Genomic DNA, 27038 nt, shown 5'->3' with positions numbered 1-27038 from the left:
AGTAATGCTACCTACGGCCCACTTAACTTCACACTGCAGGATGTCTGGGTATAGGTGAGTGACCACACCATCATAGTTATTCAGGTCATCAAAATCTTTTTTGTATAGTTTTTCTGTGTATTCTTGCCATCTCATCTTCTTCTCTTCTGCTTCTGTTAGGTCCTTACCATTTCTGTCCTTTATCGTGCCCATCCTTCCATGAACATGAAATGTTCCCTTGATATCTCCAATTTTCTTGAAGAGATCACTCATCTTTCCCCTTCTAGTTATTTCCTCTATTTCTTTGCATTGTTCATTTAAGAAGGCCTTATCTTTCCTTGCTATTCTCTGGAACTGTGCATTTATTTGGGTGTATCTTTCCCCTTTTCCCTTGCCTTTCACTTTTCTTCTTTCCTCAGCTATTTGTAAAACTTCCACAGACAACCACTATGCCTCCTTGAATTTCTTTTTCTTTGGGATGGTTTTGGTCACTGCCACTTGAATGGTGTTACGAACTTGTGTCCATAGTTCTTCAGGCACTCTACCAGAACTAATCCCTTGAATCTATTTGTCACCTCTACTGTATAATCATATGACATCTGATTTAGGTCATACCTGAATGGCCTAGTGGTTTTCCCTACTTTCTTCAATTTCAGTCTGAATTTTGCAATAAAGAGCTTATGACCTGAGCCACAGTCATTGCTGACTGTATAGAGCCTCTCCATCTTTGGGTGCAAAGAACATAATCAATCTGATTTTGGTCACCATCACCATCTGGCGATGTCCACATGTAGAGTCATTTCTTGGGTTGCTGGAAAGGGTATTTGCTATGATCAGTGCTCTACTTGACAAAACTCTGTTAGCCTTTGCCCTACTTCATTTTGTACTCCAAGGCCAAATTTGCCTCTTATTTTGGTATCTCCTGACTTCCTACTTTTGCATTCCAATCCCCTATGATGAAAAGGATATCCTTTTTTTGGTATTAGTTCTGGAAGATATTTTAAGTCTTCAAAGAAAAAGTCAACTTCAGCTTCTTCAACATCAGTGTTTGGGACAAGACTTGGATTACCCTGATGTTGAATGATATGTCCTGGAAACAAACTAAGATCATTCTGTTGTTTTTGAGATTACACCCAAGTACTGCATTTTGCTGGAGGAGGAAATTGCAACCCACTCCAGTACTCTTGCCAGGATAATCCCATGGACAAGGGGCCACAAAGAGTCAGACATGATTGAGTACAACAATCTGAAAGTCAGTTACTTAATACAAGTAAGCCTTAGCTTTCTCTTACGTGCGATCCTGGAAATACAGCTCATTGCCAACACAGAGAAGTTATTAAATTTCCAGAACTTTCCAATTCAAGAGGGGGTAATATTTCAGATGTGAAATGATGTTTCAGATCTAAGTTAACCACTAGAATACATGTTCTTATATCTGCTGCCTGTGTGTTACCTAACCAGTTTTTAAAAATGTTTCAGAAGCATAACACATGACAATATAATACAATGGCTAAGAACAAGGACCTAAGTAAACGACATCATCTATATTCCAATGTGATACATAGGTATATATATTACCTATAAAGTTTTTGTGACAAAAATGTTCAACCTGAATTTAATGAAGAGGAAAAAACCAGAAAGGTGCAGAATGTAGAATAGTCTACGAGACCTTTCAAAAGTCAACTGTTGTGAAAATAGCCTCAAAAAGTGCGGGGAGTGGAATAGCCAAGGATAGTTATAAAGGGCATTTTGGAAAAAACGGGAAAATCTGAATTTGGTCTGTGTATTAGAAGGTATTATGAAATCATTGTTAATCATGTGTTACACTGTAGTTAGATAACCACTGTAGAAAAATTTCCTTATTCTTACAGAGGGGGGACTTGGAGGAGAATGGCATGTATACATATGGCTGAGTTCCTTCCCTGTTCACCTGAAACTATCACAACATTGTTCATTAATCAGCTACATCTCAATATAAAATAAAAGCTTTAAATTTTTTTTCCTTTTTCTTAAGAGGTAGATGTTGAATTAAGAAGTGAAGTGTTACAATGTCTGCAATGTATTTTCAACTAGTTTTTAAAAACTGTATATAAAGTATACTACAATAGACACATCAAATGTTAACAATTGGTTAAATAAAGAGGAAGACTATGTTCATTATCCCTTCAAATTTGTTGCACCTTAGAAACTTTTCAGAATAAAGTGCTGAGGGGAAAAAAGTTTTAACAAAGAGCCATGAGTTAGACAGATATATTGTTATGCCAATTATTTGCTGTGTGACAGCTGGGAAGCTGCCTCTCACTGGTAAAATCACAAACAATCATTACATGTATCCCTCACATAATATTTCAATTAATATTATGAAATATTATTTCTTCACAGGGTTCAAATATGATCTCACAGAGTTGCTTTGAAGATTACAGACACTGTGTAAAGCACCGAGAAGAATGTCCAACACAGAAGCATATAGCTCTTTATTATGTTAATTATGATTTATAATACTAAAGCTAATGTACTATCTTTTCTCAAGTTAATCAATTTTACTTCTGGTCATAATCCAGAAAGATTCAATAAGACGAAGAGAGAGAAGAGATAATAAACCTTAAGAAAAGAAATTGGAACCTAAATATATATCAGTACGGGTTTCCTAGGTGGTTCGGTAGTTAAAAAAAAAAAAAAAAATCCACCTGCCAATGCAGGAGTTGCAGGAGACACAGGTTGGATCCCTGGGTTGCAAAGATCCCCTGGAGGAGGAAATGGCAACCCACTCCAGTATTCTTGCCTGGAGAACCCCATGGCCAGAGAAGCCTGGCAGGCTACAGTTCCTGAGGTCACAAAGAGGCAGACACAACTGAGCACTCACACGTTAATCAGTAAAGGAATGACTAAATACATTTAAGTACAGAAGCACAATGCAGCTTATTAAAAAAAAAGAATGAAACAGCATATGTTTTGTCTTGCAAAGATCCAAAGCACCTAATCAAATCTAATGCATTTGTTAATTTTTGAGCTGTAGACAGAAAGCCATGAAGAAATTATTCAAGAGTACCTGAAAAAGGTAAAAACATAAAACAGAGCAACAAAGTAGCAGGCACAGAAACTACATGCTTCAAAATCAGGGTCCTATGTACATGGAAAAAAGGCTTATCTACACAAAAAGCTTTCAGTAGGCATAAATGCCATTTGGCGTAGAAAACTGATGGCAGTGCATGTAGACTCCTGTAACTAGCATTTAATGCCTACCTACAGCAACTAATTCTCTCACATCTAAATCCCCTAGCTTCATAAAAATGAGACATCCCACTGGGTTTCTGTGGGAAAATTTGTGACTTTAGGAGAGATTTTCCAGTTACAGTGGCAGTATGGCCCAATTCAAGTAACAAATTATAATAAAAACCAATGTCTGTGCACAGATCTATACAGGTAAGCAACTCTATCTCTATTCTCAGTCTATGATTCAGGTAGGGCTTATATCACACTCTACATCAGAAGTAGGCACATGACACCAACCAAGTTATAGTACCCTATTCCTACAACCACTGTAACTGGTTTAGAGATGGACAACTAACCCACAGTGGTCCAAAAGACTCAAACCAAAAACTTCCACAGAATTTATGAGAAAAGAAGTGCTTTTATTTATTTTTAACTCCAGGAATGCTAGATATTCAGATCACTTAAGTGTGGAACTAGGGGGTCACTTTGCTTTGTGGAGAAGTGTCCTCATGAGGACAAAGCAGAAAGGAACAGACAAGAAATGAAAGTATTACTGACACTGATTTTGAGCAGCTAATCCAGCTGTTCCTGAAACTAGAAACACTCAAGCTTCCTAGTTAAATGAGCTTATAAATTTTCTTACTTTAAAAAACTAGTCCAAGTAAGGTTTATCATGTATGATTAGGAGAGTCATGAATAATCTCAAAAAAAATTGTGGTGACATTTTCATAAAGAACAACGTGAAAAACCAAAACAGCTATCACAAATTCATTTGCTCAAGAACATGTTACTATCATCAGCATAATGACCCGGAATTTGATACACAACTGAATCAGCATGTTTCACAATACTAGGGGAACACATATTTTATATAACTCCAGATGATATAAGAGAAAATCACACTTTTTACCTTCATAGGTGCCCTGTCTTAAGGAAAAGATGAAAGAACTGAAGAACCAATGGTTAGGAAGCACCATATCTAGCTTATTCATCTCCTACTTAAGAGTTTTTTCCTGAAAACAGGTTCTAAACCAAGAGAGATTTAGACCTGAAATTAAACACCAGTGTTTAGTTTTAGTGGTTTTTAGTTAGTTATTCTTTGAGGAAAGGGTGGGAAGAAAGAGAGGGAAGTATAGGAGAAGGGAAGGCTTTGTGTTCTGAAACAGATAAACCATTCCAAGGATGGCAAAGCAGCAGGAACAAACCAATTGTATTAAATTTACCTACTGGGAAGGAGTCAGAAAAAAGGACTGTATTTAATTCTCTTTTAGAAAAAGGTTAAATATATTTGTATAAAATTAGTATTTCAAATAGGCAATAGCTTCCTAAAAATTTTTCTCCAAAGTACCACACTAAAGATACCAAACAATCATACCTGAGACATTTAACTATTCTGTAAATTTGCCACCTATAAGAATGAAGAAAATTGTTCTTACTGTTGACGTAACTGTCGGCAACTCTCAATATGAGTAGATGTATTTTGATGCTGAATCCAATCCTATTGTAAAAGGAGAAAAGTGCACAAATTAGAACATTCCTCACTTGACTAATGACACTAGGCTTGTTAACATGACACAGCATCCTTTGTTTTTTCAAAAATTAAACAAACCTAGTTATAAATACCATATGGCTACTCAATAAAAATTTCACAAACAAAAATAAAAGGACTCCAAACAAAAGCACTTAATATCAACTCACTGATGTCATTTTAAAACATTTTAGCTATAGAAAACATTTTAAAAATCCTATCCATGGATACTCACTTTGAAGTCAAACATACATTTAAACTTGGAGAAAATAAAAGCATGGGTCAGAAATAACTCATCTCAAATATTAACACACACACACACACTACAGAGTATCAAGAACTCTATAAACAGAACAATATTTGAAATGGCATCTCCAAAATATAGTCTTGATGCCTTACAACTCTAAACTTCAAGCTAACAACATTAACAACAAAAAATCCTACCTCTTAGGGCCAATACCATTCCAAACAAGGTACTCACTATATACTGACAAAGGATAAGATTAGTAAAAATATGAAAAAATGCTGCTGATCAAAACATTTATTTTCAGGATATAGTGGAAAGCAGTATCATTTCAAAGACATAATATGCCTTACATATAGAGCTTTACAATGAACAAAATGCTTTCTCATTTAACTTCACTCATAAGCTGCCCTAAAATTATATTTTGCACCCATAAAAAGCTCCTGGAAGATACATGGTTTTTTTTAAAAGGCACTACAATTTTCAAAGAGAGAGTCCCCCAAGTGAAACAGTTAAAACCAAAGTGTGAGTAACATTTTACTGTGTCTCCAATATTTGGACAGGTAGTAAACTTACTGAACAGTTCCTTCTGTATTTTAAAACTTTCCTTGAGGAAAATGTTATTCATTTCCATTTCAAAAACATTTTAGTTTGTCATTGCCAAAGACAAACTAGAACTATCCAGTTAAAAACCACAGTTGATACTAATTTTGGAATCTGCCTTGTCAAGAACTATCTGAAAACAAGTGCATGCTACTTGCAATACTCAGCAGCAGGTTGTGACAAACCCTAAAGTATTTCATTAAGCCATGGAACAGACTGTGGATTACAAAAAATAAAGTCTGCATATCCTGCTCAGGGAAACAGAAAGCTAGAAGAGATTGGCAGTTAAGAGTCTTTAGTACTGCTAAACCCATGTCTTTGATAGTAACTAGATATTGTTTACGTTAGACACACTGACAAGTATCAATTGGGCATGATTTAATCGGACCACAAAGCGTTTTATTTGAATAAGTTGCCAACATATAAAAATCCAGATTTTCAGTTTTTCTTGAAAAAAAAACATGAAGATATAATTAATACTAGATATGTATTTGACATAGCAACTATCAGCTAATGCTGACAGCTAAAAGTTATTTAAGGCATACTCTGTCCAGTTCTATATACACACACACATCCACTTCACTGACATTACTCACTTTTAGTTTCAGTAAATGTATCTACACCACCTTGATTTCTACTCTCCAATAAGACAAGGGTCCAAAAGCAGGACTCCTCTCCAGAGAAAGACTAATAATTAACTACTAGGCAGAAGATGCTGCAAGGACTGCAGACTTGAGTGGACCCAGAATCCAACTTTGAAAATACCTACCCATATCACTCTCTTATCTACCAACTACTTAAAAAAAAACATTTATGTCAGTATTTTTTTGAACTGAATTATTTCAGTCAGAAAGACATGGCTTTAAACCAAGGATAGACTTCTAAACCAACTGTGACAGTCCAAAAGACATAACTTCTAAACTAAGCATGACTTCTCTGATGTTTGAAACTCAATTTAGAAAAAAAAAATTCTCATTTTCTTGTCTTTTTCAGACTGTAGTTTTGACTCAGGGGTAGGTAACATCAGTAGTTGTTACTTAGCAAGAAAAAATTTGCAGTTGGTAATTTATATTTATTGGTTACACATTTGTAATGTCAAATACATGCACACTTACAGGGCAGCAAAATACATCACAGAAACAAGAGAGGTAGGTTATACTACCTAAGTCCATGTTCACAAATCCCTATCATTTGTCATCTAGTAGCGAAGAATTCGTTAGGTCCATTGTGCTGTTCCGACTGTTAAAAGGTATCTTGTTCATTTAAAAAGGCAATCAATTTCTATGAACTCTAATAATCATTAAATGATTTATTTTAATGTTTAATGTCTTTTTATCATATTACAGGTTTCCCTGGTGGCTCAGACGGTAAAGAATCTGCCTGCAGAGACTCAGGTTTGATCCCTGGGTCAGGAAGATTTTTATTTTTATTGTATTTTTATCGTATTAATCCATACTGTCACCAACACACATGAATTAACTAGGGAAGCCTCAAATTAGGTGTCCTACCCTCTCTCTCTTCATTCCTATTCATCTTGCACACATCAGTCAGATTTATCTTCCTGAAATATATTTTTTAATGTGTCATTTCACCTATCAAGAATCTTAATTAGCTTCTTAATGCCTCTCATTTCACATCTAAACTCCCTGGGCTAGTTTTTCTAGGCCCCTCAAACTTATCATTGTTACTCCCATCTGAAATGTCATCCCTCTTCCCCTGGGTACATCTAAGCTTACTCCTCATTCAAGAACCACCTTTAACCTACTCCATGAAGTCTTCCCTCCCAGATCACTTTAGACCAGACAGACTGAGTGCATCTAGTCACTCAACAAGTCTTATCTAACTGGAGTATAGGAGTCTTCTGATGCCAGAAAGTATAGTTTTTAATTATACACTGTGAAATACACAAAAGTATTGGTAAGTTGATAATGCTGACTTAAACTGATATAAGACTGCAATCAAGATAGAAATATTAAATCTCTCTCTCCCTACAGCCTATCCAAACAAGTCAATTACAATCACCAAACTATTTGTTGCCTCCTAATTCTTAAAAAATTCCTTAGGTGTTTAATTTTTTTCTTCAGTGAGACTGTATAAACTGCTTAAGAACAACATGTAAACTTTACGTAGTTTATTTTCATTCCAGCACCTAATGTAGAATCATGTACAAAATTAGTAACCAGTAAATAGTTACTGAATGTGTGTATTTTCTATTCAACAGAATAAAAATTAAAACTTTTAAGATATTGTTTTTTCTTAGATTCATCATGACTAACTAAAAGTTCAAAATAAACGGAACATAGAGGGGCTAACACTCAATTCAGTACTTGGGCCAGGACTACTAGATTTTAACTAAGTGCTGAGATTTTTTTAAGACTTTGCTATTCCCTTTGATAGAGCAAGGCAATTATTAGCACTCAGAAAATCTGGCTAAAATGAGGTAGAATGCTGATTTCCTTTGCTTTCAATAACGTTTCTGACCGAAGCATCAGTTCCAGGTATCAGATTCTTGTTGGCTGAAACCTGGTGAGTGGGTAACAAAAAGACAATAAAAGGACAATACTGGAAGGAGGAAAAAAACAAGGGAATAAATACCTATAGACTTTTAAGCCTATTAAAAGTATACAACCAATGCTACAGCCTTGAATCATAGCTTGTTCCCATAGGAAATACTGCAATACATTCCTTCCTGGTCACATGTAATATAAATCTTCAAATCACATTAGTAAATAGAAGAAACAGTAAGTTTCCAAACATATATAGTAAATAAAACATATTCAGAAAATTATACTCAAATCCACCAGTGATTACTATCAAACAATATATTCTACGTTATTCTTCAGGACCTCGGTAAAATACTTCATTCTAACTCTCCTAACCATGAAGACACCTAAGGCTTCTTTGTTTTTTAAAGACTCTTCTCTCTAAAGATCATTTTACACTCTATGCTCTGAGCCCACAGCTGGTCCCACTAATTCATTCTGACTCAATTTTGATATGCTATGGATTTAGTTATCTTAGGAAGCTCCTTCTCACGAAGTACTAAAAATCCAGGTAAGAATCATAGAGTCAGAAAATATTTAAATCAACATTAACTATCTTTAGCTCAAGACAGGTAGATACATGCAAGGCTAAAATATACTGTCTCTTTAAAAGTGTGCAGTACAAATATTTTATTCCAAATTTTTATTTTTATACTAACAGATTCTCTTATTCAGATAAAGGTAATTCATGTGACATTGTCTTATACAGTTTGTGTCATATAAATTTTATGTTGCATTCTCTGGGATAACCTCTCAAAAGTTCAAAATAAATGGAAAAATCCACGTGGTGTGCCCAGTCACAGGAATACAGAAAGCCTAACACTCAATTCAATACTCAGGCCAGGTTACTTAGATTACAACTAAGCGTTGACATTGCAATCAAAATTTCTGCCATTTCCTTAATGACTAGTTAACACCAGCATACATATGAGAATTTAGATGAAACTTGGGCACTGAGTTATCATGATACAGTGACCTTTAAAAACACTCACCTTCAAATGACTACATTCTACGTTACACAGAGAACACAAATGTGGAAATATTCTTGGAGATGCTGCATAATAATCATTCATCATAGAAGGAGTTGGAAGTCTCTTCATCTTCTGGGCATCAGCATGCGAAAACTTTGGTAGCCATGAAGCTTTCACAATCCCAAAGGGAGACCGAATGGGGATGTCAGCCTCTGACTGGTAATTCTTTTTACTTCCTCCCGATCCATGTACATTAGATGAATTAATGACAGGTTCACGTGGGATCCGCTCTTGTTGGCTTACAGTTGAAATTAATTCCGATGAAAAAGGTTGCTGGTTCATAGAAGGAGGAATCAGAGACTGACTCATTGTCTGATTAACTGTCTGGCTAATGGACTGGCTGACAGATTTTACAGGTTCAAGGACTGACTGTCCTCTTGAAATGTGTAAACCTGACATCTTGCTTCCACTCTCAACTGGGAAAAAGGACTGATTACTGGAGGACTCACTGGGGAAGTCCATCTGTCGGAACACATCTTCAACAGGAAACATAGAATTACACATCACATTTGGAGCAGGAACAGATGCAGAAATACTTGGCTGTGACCGAAATTCATCCTCGACCTCATCAGTTGGAATTTCAGGATCATAAATACGTACTTCAAGTGGATCTTCTGTGTAGCCATATTTGCTTGCATGCCCATAATCAATCACGTTACTCGAAACTGCCTCATTACCAAGTGTTTCTTTATTTCTGCTCCGAGAAGGTAAATTAGGTAATCGGCGCCCCATTTTCCGCATTCTTATATCCCTCAAGATTAATGGCATATTTTCAGGAGTTAGCTGTTCATCAGGATAGCGACTGAGTTCTTCTAAGTCTTCATTAGATAATCCAAAACTTGCTAGGATACTTGAGGCACTCTCTTTTGTATAGCGGCTCTGTACTTTAGGACTCTGCTCTGTAACCTGCGTTACAGAACTCTGCTTCACTCCCACTGATGCAGATATATGAGGCTCATCATCCCATCGGCTACCATGAGGCTTCTCCTTCTTTTGTTGTGCTTCATGAAAATCCAATTTTTCTTTGGTCAATCTTGGATCAGTTTGGTGTTGAGTTACCTGAACATTCATTCTCTGTGGTTCCATATTCTGATAAGATTCATGGCAGGCAAATCTGTGTGGAATTCCACGGGCTCTCCCTGCTGGGTAAAATCTTGGAAGACCCATAGATCCAGGCCTCATAAATGGTCCTGGAGGCCTCATCTCAGAAGGGTTAGGTGCTCGTGGCCTCTGAAGTGGAAAGTTTCCTCGAGGATTAAACCTGGGTCTCGACATGGCTATTTTCAAGAAAGCCTGATTTAATAAAGTATAAGGTGGTGTTGAACTATGTGAGGCAATGGCATTCAGCTGCTGCAGCGCCAACTGAGTCTTAATCTGAGCAAAGTGCAAAGGAGATGGGCCCAACAGAAGTGGGTTTGCAATGCCCAGGTTCAAGGAATTCACAAGTGGTGCGAAATTTTCCAAGAATAACACAAAGCTGAAAGTTAAAACACAAATATTAGATCATTTTAACTCAAACTACTTCATGAAGTGGGTTCTACAGCCAGTGTAAAACATTTTGAAACAAAGCCATGAAACCATTCTGGCATTTCATACATTTTTAGAGTGTTTATGAGGATTTCAAACTTTCCCAAAAACTTGCTCTTCTTTCCCGAATCCAGAATACAAACCCCAAACCTCAAGCCAGAGTTCCTGTACACTATGCTGCGCTGGGTGCTGTCCTAGGTGCAGAGCAGCAATTACAACTTTTAAAACTTCTTAGAAGTGTCCAAATCCTGCATGCCATTGGGGGATGGGGTGAAAATATACATTCAGTTGCTGTGGTCGGTAAGTTCTCAGTTCTTGTTTATCACCAAAGATCTCCCCCCAATCCCCCCACCGGCCCTTTTGATTTTAGTGGAAAGGAATGAGTTCAGAATCATTCATTCACTTTATTAAAAATTTTTGTCTAATATGACAATCATTATGAAGTATTCAAGCCAAGTAAAACATGATTCCTATAGGCAAAGTGCAAGCAATCTAACAAGAAAAACAAAATAAAGAGTGTATCATTATTACAACAATGCTAAAAAGCATCAGGAATGGATTTATTTCTGGGAGAAGTCAAGAATACCTGAGTTGAGCTTCACAGGATGGGTATCCTCTAGAGTTTTGAGGAAACTGGGAGGAGATTTCAGATAACAAGGTCTTACTCAACATGTGTTTATCAAATTTTAGAAAAAGTAGAATAGCCTAGGTTAAGGTTTCTAAATAAAATACTGTAATAAGATGAAACAGACTGCTGGGATGATTTAAAAATTTAAAACTAATAAAATTTATCAACTGCATGTTTCTGACAAAGCTATAGTATTCTGGCCCAAGACAAAATATAGCTTCAGTTAAGACATGTCAATCTTCAGTAACTCCAGGATTATTTAATAAAATTATCTATGAAGACAGGAAAAAAATACTTGTCAACAACCTCTCTCCTTTATGGCAACTTTTAGCTACTGTTTTTACTGACTCTGGAATTTTCTCCCAAACTATCCATTTTCAATAGTGTTCTCTACACCAACTCCTTTAGTCACAGAGGCTCAAAAGCATCTTAATCTCCATTTTTAACTAACTTTTTTAAACTATAAAATTCTATGTATTCTTGTCAAAATCTCTAATATAGAATTTTATTTTTCCTTTCACCATCATCACAACCCTACTGCAAGCTCTCATCACTCTCACCACAGCTGCCCTTCATCCCAATTCATTGTCATTACTAATATCCTTAAAGCATTTCTTTTACTATCACTCCTCTACATAAAAACCTTCACCACTTTATTGCTACCTGCAAGATAGTGTCCAAACTTGTCAACCTGGCATTTAGTATATAATCTAATCTCAATCTACCTTTCACATTTTACTAACCAATAATACTTAACGAAAAATTTCTGCTACAGGGGCTTCACTGGGGGTAAAGACTCCATCTGCCAATGCAGGAGACTCTGGATTGATTCTGTGCTGTGGAGCAACTAAGCCTGTGTCTGAGTCCATCTGCCACACCCACTGAAGCCCGCACACCTAGAGTCCATGCTCCATGAGAGGCCACCGCAATGAGAAGCCCGCACACCACAATGAAGAATAGCCCCCACTTGCCACAACTAGAGAAAAGCCAGCACAGCAACAAAGACCCAACACAGTCAAAACGAAGTAAAATTTAAAATGTATGCTACAGCCAAATGGGTCTAATGCCATCTCCTGATCACTTTCAACATTCTTGCTTTCATACTTTATTCATACTGTACTACCTAGAGTACCCCTAGCTCTCTGAACCAAACTCACTCTTCCAGATTGTTTCAAAGTCACACCCTAAAAGAATCTCTCTGCGCATTTCCTGTGGCACACTTTGGGTTTCTCCGGTGGCTTAGATAGTAAAGAATCCACCTGCAATGCAGGAGACCTGGGTTCAATCCCTGAGTCAGGAAGATCCCCCAGAGAAGGGAATGGCTACCCACTCCAGTGGGAAGAGAATGGGAAGACAATGAGATGGTTGGATAGCATCATCAACTCCATGGACATGAGTCTGAGCAAACTCCAGGAGACAGTGAAGGGCAGGGGAGACTGGCACACTGCAGTCCATAGGGTCGCAAAGAGTTGGACATGATTTAGCAACTGAACAATGGCACACTTTCAGCTATTAGTAATTCATGCAATATTCAAATTCATTTCTAAGCTAGTAATGTATGAGAAGGGTTTGAATTCTACAAGGTTCACCACTTACTATTAAGGTTTTGGACAAGCTACTTTACCTCTAGACCATAAGCTTCCTCATGAGTAAAATGGGACAGTATCTTCCTCTCTGGATTACTGTTAAGGACTGCTGCTACTGCCAAGTCACTTCAGTCGTGTCCGACTCTGTGCGACACCACAGACGGCAGCCCACCAGGGTCCCGCGTCCCTGTGATTCTCCAGGCAAGAACACTGGAGTGGGTTGCCATTTTCTTCTCCAATGCATGACAGTGAAAAGTGAAAGTGAAGTCACTCAGTCGTATCCGACCCTCGGCGACCCCATGGACTGCAGCCTTCCAGGCTCCTCCATCCATGGGATTTTCCAAACAAGAGTACTGGAGTGGGTTGCCATTGCCTTCACCAACTGTTAAGGACTAAGTTAGATGAAATATAAATATGTATAATTTCTAATTTGGCAATAATAAGGAGTTCATGATCTGAGCCACAGTCAGCTCCTGGTCTTGTTTTTGTTGACTGTATAGAGCTTCTCCATCTTTGGCTGCAAAGAATATAATCAATCTGATTTCTGTGTTGACCATCTGGTGATATCCATGTGTAGAGTCTTCTCTTGTGTTGTTGGAAAAGGGTGTCATGCAAAGAGTTGACTCATTGGAAAAGACTGATGCTGGGAGGGATTGGGGGCAGGAGAAAAAGGACGAGAGAGGATGAGATGGCTGGATGGCATCACTGACTCAATGGATGTGAGTCTGAGTGAACTCTGGGAGTTGGTGATGGACAGGGAGGCCTGGCGTGCTGCGATTCATGGGGTCACGAAGAGTCAGACACAACTGAGCGACTGAACTGAACTGATAATGTCTAATAAAGGAGCTGCCCAATAAACGTTAGTGTCACTCTCCCTCCCCTCACTCCATTGAACAGGGACCTTTCAGGCAGGTAAATTACACTCCTAAGCATCAGTATTTTTTAATCCTTGCAACGCAGAGGGGAGTTAAATTTGGGGTGGGGGGGCTAAGAGATGAGCAAAAGCAGATATCATAAAAATAATTTCTCTTTTCACATACAACCTCTATCCTAACAGACTCAGAAGAAGAACAGAGTTAAATCTCCAGAAAACAAGATCCATCCTGGAAGAACTACAATATAACAGGTGCTCTGGAAATCCAAAAATAAAAGCAATCACCGAAATTAACTGTGCTTTATAAAAAATGTTTTGAAGCAATTAATTCATAATAATGGAAATGTCTGTTTGGAAAAAAAAAATGCAAAAAGATTAGAAAAAGGCAAGCTCCCCAACCCCCAACTAAACACTTTTTCCTTGACCATTATAAACTGAAAATCTATAGTTATCCACAGAGGTTCACTGATGCACCAGTATTTAAAGAATCAAATGTTACTGTACCTAACAAGCGCAATGAAGAATTTGGGATCTTCATTAAAATAATCTAGAAAACAAAGGATGCATTTTGGCAGGGGTGAACTGTGGTGTTTAGTGGGTGAGCGAAGTTTGATGAAGCACAACCAGCAAAAGTATTTGTTGAGGAAGGTGAGTGACGGGTCCAAAAGAATTTATTACCTTTCCTCTCTACTTTTTCACACGTCTGAACATTACTCTCCACCAAAAAAAAAAAACAAAAGAGTCCTAAATATTAAGTATGAAATGTTTAACAGAAAACAGAAAAGGAGGGTTGGAGAGTATAAAACCAACATAACTTCATACTTCTCTATCAAATCTAACATTATCACACCGAAGTCTAACAAAGCCAAAATCGGCTAATCTGTTATGATTATCAGGCAACATATGAATAACATGCAGATTTAAGTCTAAAATCTCATTTAGTTCATTTTCCCCTACATCATTTCTTCCCATCTGACTCAACTGACTTTGTTATTAAACAGTTCATTCATTCAGATAACAAACATATCTCATTCCTCTCTGTTTCAATATTTATTTTGGTGGGGAAAAAACTATTTGTGAGATTGAGTAAAATTAAGCAAAACAAGCCAAGGGCTCTTGATATAAAGCCTCTTATTAGCAATTAGGTTATCCCACACCAAAGAAAATAAACCTTGAAGTCTTTTGAGAATGCAACTGATATAACCTAAAAACAATGTGGTAAGAAACAAGAACTAGTAAGACAAGGATAAATTTGGCATTAACACCTGGAAAACAACTGAACAAATGAAGACAACAGTTGTAAAGCCTTTTTCATTTAACTCCAGGAGTTCTGGCCACAAAGAGGTTCATCCGCCCAACAAATTTACAGAGGATCAACACATCGTTAAACTAACTTAGAAAAATCTGAATTGAGATCTGAGTCCTTCATTATTAATTACTTTGAACACAATTGTGATTAAATAATACTCACCCTTTAAAATGAATTTTTATTCCTGATGATATAAATAACATATGCTTGTTAAAGAAAACAATAAAAAGCAGCAAGTGACATCCTTACCAATAAAATCATTACTGATAATGAACTAATATTTTGATGGAATTTCTTCTAGTTTTATATATGTGCATATATACATGGATGGGAAGGGGAAGAAGGTACACAAAACTTCATTGTATGAACTATACTAGTTGCTATTTTAAATCAACATTTTATTTTCCTATGTTCAATATTTTTCAAAAACAGGGTATTTAATGGTCAGAAAACATTCTGAACTCCTGAAGACAAGCAGCAGTTAAAAACTATCTTCCGTGCCCTATCAACTAGAACATGCCTCTCTGAAACAAGATATAGCCAATAAAATATCAAAGAGAAAAACTCTGGAAGCATCTAGAAGAAACTTGAATTCTTGAGGCAGAAATGAAGAAATAGCCTGATGTATTAAAAAATTCATTATATCCCTTAAGATACTTTCTGACATGTCCACTACCACAATCAAAAACTACCTGCTATTTTGATACAGTCTTTCAGATGGAAAGGAATCCTTCATTTTCTTTATACGTATTGATAAAGAAGTCTGAAATCTAAAAATATAAAAGCATCACCAAAAATTAGTCATGCAGATCATAATGGCTCCAATTAGATTCACAATGAAAAGATTTATATCAAACCCCACACTTGAACTTTAAAGCACTTCATGGTTTAAAAAGCATTTTGACCTTCATTATCTCATCTGAGCTTACAATCACCAAGTAAGCAAGGGAATTCAAGTTTATGATTAAGTAAAGCCTTAGAACTAATTGGCAAGATCACAAATTGAACTCCTCTCAATGTTCTTTCCATCCTGTATTCTAGGTACATAAAATTTAAATTTTATAGCTTTATTTTTCCTAATTATTAAAAAAGCAATACCTGTTCATGATCACCTTCCCCAAAGGAAAGAAAAATCATCTTCATGACATGCATAAAAAAAGTCTTCTAACTTTACCACAAAAGGAAAACTACCATTAACATTACTTTTCTAGTTTTATACCCACATACCTGATTTGATACCCTGTGTCAGAGCAACTGTGTCTCGAATACATAAAATCTACCTTCACACTTACTAACAACGCAAGTATTACACTGGCCAGTTACTTCTGTGCTTTTCTCAGTTTAACTGGTTCTCAACCTTCTAATCTCCTCTAGTATATATAGACAGATCAACTCAGCCAACACTGTTCTACCTTTAGTTTCGTCCCACAAAAGGTATGGAAGTCACAGAATTCTGAAGGTGTCACAAGCGTAAATACAGAATATCACACTGGATGTTAAAATGCCAAAATGTGGCACACCTCAATGAAAGTGCCAAAGAAACAGAGAAAAAATAAGCAGAAAACTAGAAACATTGTTTTTATCATGAAGGGCATCACAAACTTCACAAAGGATTGGTAACCATGATTTCAGATCTGAAAGAAAATGGAAGATCAACTTGCTAATAATGCACAATATCAGAAAGAGATTACCATGAAAGCCATTAATAACCTTGCATAGCAATGATTTGGTGGTTATTATTTTCAGGAACACAAACTTTTTTATAAACAAGATATGTGAGTATGATTACATGCTTTTTTTCTTTTTTTAGGAATATACATACTGCACACATAAATGATTCTTTACTGACAACACAGTATTCCCAGTAAATGATGCCCCCCTGAGATGGTGGTTCTGCTTATTACTTCGCTACTCTCAAAAATACAACACATTAGTCCAAAAGAAACCACCAAATCCAAACTGGAATAAAGAAATCTTTTCTGGGATTTTTTTAAAACTAGAAATGAGAAAAATCCTAAGTACTGAAAAAACTGTTGCCAAAATGCAGCTGACAGCATACTCACCACCTTAGTGAGAAAACACAAACACTGAAACAAAATAATGCCAATGTAACACGCAAGCGGGACCAAGAGGTAAACAGTACTGAAGACATTCACTACCCAGTTGTTCTTGAGGTAAAACTGCATCTTTGCCCACCCTGCCCTCAAGAAGTCCATGAGCCAAAAAATGTTCCCACCTGCCTAGAATGGGCTTCCACAATCTTAAATTTGTTGGTGTTCAGTCACCCAGCCATGTCCGACTCCTTGCAACCCCATGGAATGCAGCATGCCAGGCCATCCATCTCTCACCATCTCCCGAAGTTTGCCCAAGTTCATCTCCATTGCATCGGTAATGCCATCCAAAATCTTCAATTAAGCATACCTAAATTATGTGGCCAAGTATCTTAAAATGCCAAATGCCTTAAAGTCTTAACAGACTACAAAAGAGCCGATGTGTCTTTTTATGTAAAAACCGGAAACAAGACACACACATCCGCTTAACGGTTACAAGTGGGATAACCAGGAAACAATTAAGTAGGTTACATAAGGGTAACAGAAAGGACTGAAAGGAAATAAATGGAAATGATACTTTATGGAGTACATCTTACTATATAATTTTGACTTTCAGAGTCAGGTTAACCATGTAATTTTTTTTTTTTTAATTAAAAAAGGATGGGAAGAAGAGGGGAAAGCTTAAACTGAAAGCAAACTAACTCATTTTTCAAATGAACACCATAGCTCATTAAAAGGGAAAAAGAAACCTACTCAAGTAATTTATAAACCCACTATTTGACTTAAGAGAAAAGATAACTTTTAAGAATTCTCTCTCTTTTTAGTAGTCTGGGTTTTTTTGCTTTTTTTTGCAGTGGTATGGATGAATTAATTCTTAAATAACTTCAGATATACCACGGGACCATTTCTGTCCTTTATCAAGCCCATCTTTGCATGAAATGTTCCCTCGGTACCTCTAATTTTCTTGACGAGATATCTAGTCTTTCCCATTCTGTTGTTTCCTTGATTTCTTTGCACTGATCGCTGAAGAAGGCTTTCTTATCTCTTCTTGCTGTTCTTTGGAACTCTGCATTCAGATGCTTATATCTTTCCTTTTCTCCTTTGCTTTTCACCTCTCTTCTTTTCACAGCTATTTGTAAGGCCTCCCCAGACAGCCATTTTGCTTTTTTGCATTTCTTTTCCGTGGGGATGGTCTTGATCCCTGTCTCCTGTACAATGTCATGAACCTCATTCCATAGTTCATCAGGCACTCTATCTATCAGATCTAGACCCTTAAATCTATTTCTCACTTCCACTGTATAATCATAAGGGATTTGATTTAGGTCATACCTGAATGGTCTAGCGGTTTTCCCTACTTTCTTCAATTTAAGTCTGAATTTGCCAATAAGGAGTTCATGATCTGAGTCACAGTCAGCTCCCGATCTTGTTTTTGTTGACTGTATAGAGCTTCTCCATCTTTGGCTGCAAAGAATATAATCAATCTGATTTCGGTGTTGACCATCCGGTGATGTCCATGTGTAGAGTCTTCTCTTGTGTTGTTGGAAGAGGGTGTTTGCTATGACCAGTGCATTTTCTTGGCAAAACTCTATTAGTCTTTGCCCTGCTTCATTCCGCATTCCAAGGCGCAATTTGCTGGTTACTCCAGGTGTTTCTTGACTTCCTACTTTTGCATTCCAGTCCCCTATAATGAAAAGGACATCTTTTTTGGGTGTTACTTCTAAAAGATCTTGATAAAGGACAGAAATGGTCTGGACCTAACAGAAGCAGAAGATATTAAGAAGAGGTGGCAAGAATACACGGAAGAACTGTACAAAAAAGATCTTCACGACCAAGATAATCATGATGATGTGATCACTCATCTAGAGCCAGACATCCTGGAATGTGAAGTCAAGTGGGCCTTAAAAAGCATCACTACAAACAAAGCTAGTGGAGGTGATGGAATTCCAGTTGAGCTGTTTCAAATCCTGAAAGATGATGCTGTGAAAGTGCTGCACTCAATATGCCAGCAAATTTGGAAAACTCAGCAGTGGCCACAGGACTGGAAAAGGTCAGTTTTCATTCCAATCCCAAAGAAAAGCAATGCCAAAGAATGCTCAAACTACTGCACAATTGCACTCATCTCACATGCTAGTAAAGTAATGCTCAAAATTCTCCAAGCCAGGCTTCAGCAATAGGTGAACCGTGAACTCCCTGATGTTCAAGCTGGTTTTAGAAAAGGCAGAGGAACCAGAGATCAAATTGCCAACATCCGCTGGATCATGGAAAAAGCAAGAGAGTTCCAGAAAAACATCTATTTCTGCTTTATTGACTATGCCAAAGCCTTTGACTGTGTGGATCACAATAAACTGCGGAAAATTCTGAAAGAGATGGGAATACCAGACCACCTGACCTGCCTCTTGAGAAATCTATATGCAGGTCAGGAAGCAACAGTTAGAACTGGACATGGAACAACAGACTGGTTCCAAATAGGAAAGGAGTGCATCAAGGCTGTATATTGTCACCTTGCTTATTTAACTTATATGCAGACGACATCATGAGAAACGCTGGGTTGGAAGAAACACAAGCTGGAATCAAGATTGTTGGGAGAAATATCAATAACCTCAGATATGCAGATGACAACACCCTTATGGCAGAAAGTGAAGAGGAGCTAAAAAGCCTCTTGATGAAAGTGAAAGAGGAGAGTGAAAAAGTTGGCTTAAAGCTCAACATTCAGAAAACGAAGATCATGGCATCTGGTCCCATCACTTCATGGGAAATAGATAGTGAAACAGTGGAAACAGTGTCAGACTTTATTGTTTTGGGCTCCAAAACCACTGCAGATGGTGACTGCAGCCATGAAATTAAAAGACGCTTACTCCTTGGAAGGAAAGTTATGACCAACCTAGATAGTATATTCAAAAGCAGAGACATTACTTTGCTGACTAAGGTCCATCTAGTCAAGGCTATGGTTTTTCCTGTGGTCATGTATGGATGTGAGAGTTGGACTGTGAAGAAGGCTGAGCGCCGAAGCATTGATGCTTTTGAACTGTGGTGTTGGAGAAGACTCTTGAGAGTCCCTTGGACTGCAAGGAGATCCAACCAGTCCATTCTGAAGATCAACCCTGGGATGTCTTTAGAAGGAATGATGCTAAAGCTGAAGCTCCAGTACTTTGGGCACCTCATGCAAGAGTTGACTCATTGGAAAAGACTCTGATGCTGGGAGGGATTGGGGGCAGGAGGAGAAGGGGACGACAGAGGATGAAATGGCTGGATGGCATCACGGACTCAATGGACGTGAGTCTGAGTGAACTCCAGGAGATGGTGATGGACAGGGAGGCCTGGCGTGCTGCACGGGGTCGCAAAGAGTCGGACACGACTGAGCGACTGGACTGAACTGAACTGATACCATGAGATCGAGCAGAGGCTAGGTGAATGTTTTATAGCATGGGGAACCAGGATTCTCACTGTGGAAAACAGGATTATAAATATATATATACAGGCTTTCCTGCTTCTCAGACGGTAAAACAATCCACCTGCAGTGCAGAAGACCTGGGTTCGATCCCTGCATCAGGAAGATCCCCTGGAGAAGGGAATGGCTACCCACTCCAGTAGTCTTGCCTGAAAATTCCACGGATAGAGGAGCCTGGCGGGCTACAGCCCATGGGGTTGCAGGGTTGTGAAGAGTTGGCCGTAACTGAGCGATTAACACACACACACATATAAACATACACACACACACAAATACACACACTACATATACACATGTAATAAGAGAAAGTAATAAAGAACTGGACAGTAATAAATTACAAACCACTGAAAAAACCAGGTGTCCACATCTCCATAGCAATCAATCATTGTAAACATAGAGAAATTACTAAGATGGAAAATCACTGTATAACATCGTAACGTAAAGATTAGTTCAGGCAAAACTCCTGAGTGAAATTTTAATGAAGAATAAGACATTTGTGTGGTGTTAAATAATCTCTCCACAGATCATCAGTTAGTTCAAGGGGGAAGAAAACATTTTGACCAAATGTGTACTCAGACATCATAATTCACAAAGGGTAGATGGACTTCATGCATCTCTAGATCTACTACCATGGCGGAACATAGAAACTTGATTTTTCTGGCCAGGGACATATAATTTACTCAAGAGGAAACATCAAAAAAAGAAGTAAAAAAAAATTCCAAAGTGAGAGATATTCTACTAAATAAAAAGAAAGCAAACAGTATTCTTCAAAAATGTCAACCTCACAAAAGATAAAAAGACTACAGAAACATTCCAAAGTAAATAAGACTAAAAAAACATGATAACTAAATGCAGTTACCTAATCCTAGACTGATCCTATACTACAGGGGGGGAGAACTGCTACAAGTAACATTATTGGCTCAACTGAAAAAAATCAGAAAATGGTTAAAAAAAAAAATTATCAACATTAAATTTACTGAGACTGATAACTGTACTACGACCACAGAAGAAAATATCCTATTCTTACGAAATAAACTACTAAACTAACTTATAAACTAATAAAGGTTAAGAGCACAGTATGTGCAAGTTACTTTCAAAATAGTTCAGGGAAAAAATAAGGGTGTGTATGCACATTCAAGCATGCAAAAGGATAGAGGGAAGGGAAATAGGGTATTCCCCTGTCAGCCAGCATTTTAACTCATTCAAAAATAGTTAATGACCCAACATTGGGCTACCTAACATCGTAGTTACATACTCAGTCAAAAAAGGACTATAAGCAAGTATGGCTACAGGCAGAAAGTTGGCAATGATAAAAAAAAAAAATTCAGCCCTAAGCACTTTTTTGGATTTGGCTATTCTTTTTCTACATCATGTTCACTCCCTAACTATTGACTGTTAGTCAGACCATTATGCAATCCATAATAATCTGATCTTTGGGGAAACTTCCACTGATCTGAAGACACCCACCCTGCTACGAAGGGTGCCAGCAAGTGATTTCATGCAAAATTGGGTAACTCCCATAAACAAACTTTACTAACGTAGCATAGTGTTTTTTGTAAGAACTTAGACCCTAGACTCAGTGCTTTAATTCTGATCCTGGAGTGCTAAAAATGTGAGCCTCAGCAAGCTGATTAACCCATGACTCCATGTAATGTTGATGTAAAAAATGATTAAAATTAAACCCCCTGACATGCAACAGATGGCTCAAAAAATGTTACATTAATAAACAAAATGCTTTACTTAAGAAGCAGGCAGTTATGTTTCTTTCATTAAGACCTAGGTAATTTCCAAAAATTTCAATATGGTGGTATAGCATGTAAGAAATAAATGGGGAGATCTGAATAATTGACTGAATCTCTGACATTAAAGAATTATTATTACTTTAGGTGTGATATGCATGTCTTTTTCTAAAACTTTAGAGAAAAATTCTGAACTATAAATTAAGGAATATGTTGTAGGAATTGCTCAAAAATAACACGGTGGAGAGTAGAGACAAGATTTACTTATAATTGTTGTAAATTATAATTGTTGCAGCTGGGTGATAAGTATATGGGTGCATCATTATATAATACTCTTTGCTTTTGTATAGGCTTAAAATTTTCCCTAATTAAAAAAATTTTTAACAAGTGAGGAAATTAAAAAGAATAGAATGTTGGCAACAGTCACTCATTAGCAGAGACAACAAAGAAATCACCTGCAAGTTTAATAAAATGGACTGGAAATGAGACAAGGAAAAAGTATGAAAACTTAAAGACTGTAACAATAAATATATTTTGGTATTTAAGGGGCCCAAGAGTTGAAAAATAATCCAAAACCTAAGTATCCCAAGGTAGCACTAAGAAATATCAAAATATGCACACCTTAAAAACTCCTTCTCCTATAATCCCTGAACTTTTTTTCTCTTTTCAATACAAAACCATTACTCTTGATCTTCACTGATCACTACAGCTGTGTTTTACTTTATACCTTACCTTTTCCCTACCATGGTTTTTTCCTTTCCATTACTCTTATTTTTCATATACCTATCTTCCTCTCATTTTCATTTCAATCACAAATTTCAGACTACAGTAAATAAACAAGTTGAAGCAGTGAAAGAGTAAGTAAAGTTAAATATAAAGAGGGCTTACTGGCTTTAGCCACAAGTATAATTACTTTCAGTTTGGAGGATCTCTAAACCACTTCATTTCAACATTCAGTGGCTTGTTTACTTGCAAAACAGCACAAAATATGTTACTGGGTGCCCAGACTAGAAGCACTATTTCTCAGTATATAAAGCATTTTATTAATCATTTGGACAGATTTTTTCCCAAACCCTGATCAGTATACAAGTCATAGGAGACAGAGCATGATTTGGACCCCAAAGCCTGTGTTCTTACCCAGACTCTGGCAACCATCAGCTGAGTTCATTCACCCGACCTGTGAGTGTCTAACACAAACTAGGCATTGAGACAGATACAAAGATGAGCATAACAATCATATAAATAAACGGTTACAATTTTGATACGTGCTTGGAGAGGTATACATAAAGTAAAAGAGGTATACATAAAGTTTATAGGTGAACAAAGTATTTTAATGAAAGATTAGATGATCTTTCAGCTCCAAAATTCCATCAATTTAACCTACATTCTTTATGCCTCTTCTTTTATTAAGAGGGACTATCCGCAGGTTACAATTTTCTATGAAAAGATGCTTCCAAAGCACTTAAAAATTTGCAGTAGTAACAACTAACATTTATTAAGCACCTACTTATGTGTCAAAGGATAGGGGCTTTTCACACATTTTCTCCCTCACAATAATTTCAGGCAGGAAGCAGTATTATTACCACTTTACAGACAAAGAAATAAAAGTTCAGGAAGGCTAAAATAACTTACCCACATCTCACTCAGACAGTAAGAGGAAAACTGGGATTCGAAGCCAAATCTTCTGATTCCAAAGCCTATTCTCTTTCCACTAAACTATTTGTCTCTCATTTTCTTTCACTACATAAAAACAAAATTTCCAGAGATGACCTTCTTAAGAGCACCCAAGAGAAAACCTTTAAGACAGCCATGAAATACAAAGTGATCACTGATTCTAAGAAGCATTTTTAAAACCTGAGTATCTGCTGCATACACCTTCCATAACAAAATAACACATTACAGTTACAAAACTAAAATATAACCAATACTTAAGGTAACAGATACGTGTGACATAAAGCTAGTAATAAAAACGGATGAGATTTTGTGATTTCTTCCAACTGTTTTATCTTTCCCTCACTTGGTTTCAACAACTAATCAAGGGAATCGTCCAGCATATTTTAGTGTATTAACGTGTTAATTTTTAATTATTAAAAAGTGTATATTAAGTGTCTTATGTAAAATACGTATATTACATATTATTTTAAAGTGTATATTACATAATTATTTAAAAGTGTGTATTACAAAGTATGGGAATACAAAATAAAGTGTGTATGAAATGTTGCCAAAAAGAAAAAGAATACAACATAAGCCCACTAAGTCTAGAATACCTCATCAACAATATTTAAAGCTATGTTGAAATAATGTAAATTATGCGTTCATTTTCTGTATAAATTTCATTAAACTCATTTTTGTAAGTTTTTTTCAGTTTATCAATTTTAATTGTAAATGAGCCGACATCCCTGAAAAATACATTAACCCTTTACAACAAATAAAAAAAAATTTTTTTGTTTGCTCAATTCCAAAGCTGGTTAGAAAAAGAATTTAAACCAACATCAAGTCGCCGGATCCCGATAACAAATTTTTTTTCACAACTCCTCCAGACTAAAATAGTATTTCCCCCAAAATTTCTCCTAGGAGCAAATTTTAAGATTAAGAGGAAATAGCCTGAGGCAGCCTTCACTGTCTAGTTCAATTAAAGATCTTGTAAAAATAGAAGTCTCCCTCATTCAGTTATCTCAACAGAAGATCTGTTTCAGCTGTCCTCAAGGATTCTTGTATGTGGTACACGTTCTCCCCCCACCTTGAACAGAACGGGCCCAAGCTAGGAATCACTAGCGATCCGCATTCTCGATTCCTCTGAGAAATCTGGAAATAAGTATCAGAGCAGTTCATGAGCCCTTGGTATCCCGCACAGAGACGGCATTCTCTTCGCTTTCATTCCCGCACAAAGCAGGCAGAGGAAACCCGGACCGGCCAAAGCCGCTACATCGTACGTTCCCCCTTCACCTCAACTCCCCCTTCCCCAGCCCCGAACACAAGCACGTTCTTCTCCTCCACGCTCCTCATACAATGTCGCTGGCTAATGGGCTCAGCTCGAGCTCCGCTGCCTCTCCTCCGGGCCCGACGGGAATGGTTCCTCCCTCCGCGAAGCTCCCTCACCACCGCTTCCTCCTGTCAGGCCTGGCGCGGCCCGGCCGGCCCTGCGCCGATGGGGAAGGGGCAGCCACGGCCTTGCCGAAGGGCTGTTTTCGTTCCTCCGCCCAGTGCAAAGGCGTCAGGCGGCTCTTTCTGAAGCAGGGTCCTGGCCCCGGTGCCCGACCTGACCCTCCGGAGCAGTGCGGTGAACCGACGCTGTGGCCGGGGAGCCAAGCTCCCTTCCCATCCCGGGGGTCCCCCAATCTCCTCCCGCCCCCGCCGTCAGCCCGCCGCCATTTTGTGCGCAGTCGCTGCGACACAGATACAATGGTCGGCCTGGATCGTGGAGGAGAGGCTCAGGACCCCCACGCTTTGGGCTCCCGCCTTCCAGCCCCCTGTTCCCCACAAGGCAGCCGTCCTACCTATGCCTACCCGACTAACCGCCGGATCCCATTTGCGCCCCACAGTTTAGCACTCAGCCTCCGGTCTCGACGCCGAAGAAGCTACCGCCTCCAGAGAGCCGCACGCATGCGCGTCTGGCGAGCTTTGGCGAGCCCTCATCTGCTGCCCGCGCCTGCGTACCGCGGCACGGGGTTCTCCCGTAGACGCGAGAAACCGACCCGAGGAACTTGGTTCCGGAAGGGGGCGCTCTCGCGTGTGGTACTCCAGGCGTCCCTGGCAAAACTCCGGCACGGGTACCAGTGCCTCTGCGGTTCCGTGCCTGTCCAATACTGTCCTGTCTAAATCATGAGCATATGTAAGACCTGCATTGTCTCACCTCCTCCATGAAGTCTTCCCTGATCATTTTTGCCTTCAATAATACATTAAAATAAATAGTACTCATCTGGCATTGCATATGGTAATGCTTTGCCTGCCTTTTATCCTTTATGTAAAGCTATAGAAATAGATATAGACTTGCAATAATGCGAGGTATATCATAGCCACTGAAAATGTCAGGAAATCTGAATTCAATTAAATCTTATTGACCTAAAAGCTTAACACTTTAAAGATCCTTTCTTGAGTTGTTAAACAATAAAAATACCTACCTAATGTGGTAAAAGATGCTTTTGAACTGCGGTGTTGGAGAAGACTCTTGAGAGTCCCTTGGACTGCAAGGAGATCCAACCAGTCCATTCTGAAGGAGATCAGCCCTCGGATTTCTTTGGAAGGAATGATGCTAAAGCTGAAACTCCAGTATTTTGGCCACCTCATGCGAAGAGTTGACTCATTGGAAAAGACTCTGATGCTGGGAGGGATTGGGGGCAGGAGGAGAAGGGGACAACAGAGGAAGAGATGGCTGGATGGCATCAATGGACCTGAGTTTGAGTGAACTCCGGAAGTTGGTGATGGACGGAAGGCCTGGGCTGCTGCAGTTCATGAGGTTGCAAAGAGTCGGATACGACTGAGCCACTGAACTGAACTGAATTGAACTGAATGTGGTAAATATTTTTAACCTTTCTTTTACCAATTAAAAACCTTGCGTTGAGACAACTTCTCAAAGTAACTCTACTATACCACCAAACAAATTCAATCATTGGCAAAATCTGGTCAAATTCACAAATCCTGCCTTTTGGATACCACCAAATTAATATCAACTACCCTGTCTCCAGCATCAGCTTTACCTAGTACCCAAGCAGATGTACTTCTTTTATTCACGTTA

General features: G+C 38.0%; 1 protein-coding gene across 9 annotated transcripts in view; it reads right to left on the bottom strand.

The window, feature by feature from the left end:
* Positions 1–27038, bottom strand: part of ZNF638 (zinc finger protein 638) — a 135188-nt gene that overhangs the window by 61326 nt on the left and 46824 nt on the right. For 5 of the 9 annotated variants that reach the window (XM_069583641.1, XM_069583642.1, XM_069583645.1 and 2 more), the window contains exons 2-3: positions 9103–10618; positions 4629–4690 (exon numbers count right to left, since the gene is read on the bottom strand). In XM_069583641.1, the coding sequence (XP_069439742.1) occupies positions 4629–4690; positions 9103–10618 (1578 nt within the window). Of the gene's footprint in view, positions 1–4628; positions 4691–9102; positions 10619–25800; positions 25955–27038 lie in introns of those variants that run through there. The other 4 variants (XM_069583647.1, XM_069583646.1, XM_069583649.1 and 1 more) reach the window with 4 other exon arrangements.

The sequence above is a fragment of the Ovis canadensis genome, chromosome 3, assembly GCF_042477335.2.
Source record: "Ovis canadensis isolate MfBH-ARS-UI-01 breed Bighorn chromosome 3, ARS-UI_OviCan_v2, whole genome shotgun sequence".
NCBI lineage: Eukaryota > Metazoa > Chordata > Mammalia > Artiodactyla > Bovidae > Ovis > Ovis canadensis.
The sequence above is the reverse complement of the archived record's forward strand: the minus strand, read 5'-3'. Positions and strand labels throughout refer to the sequence as shown.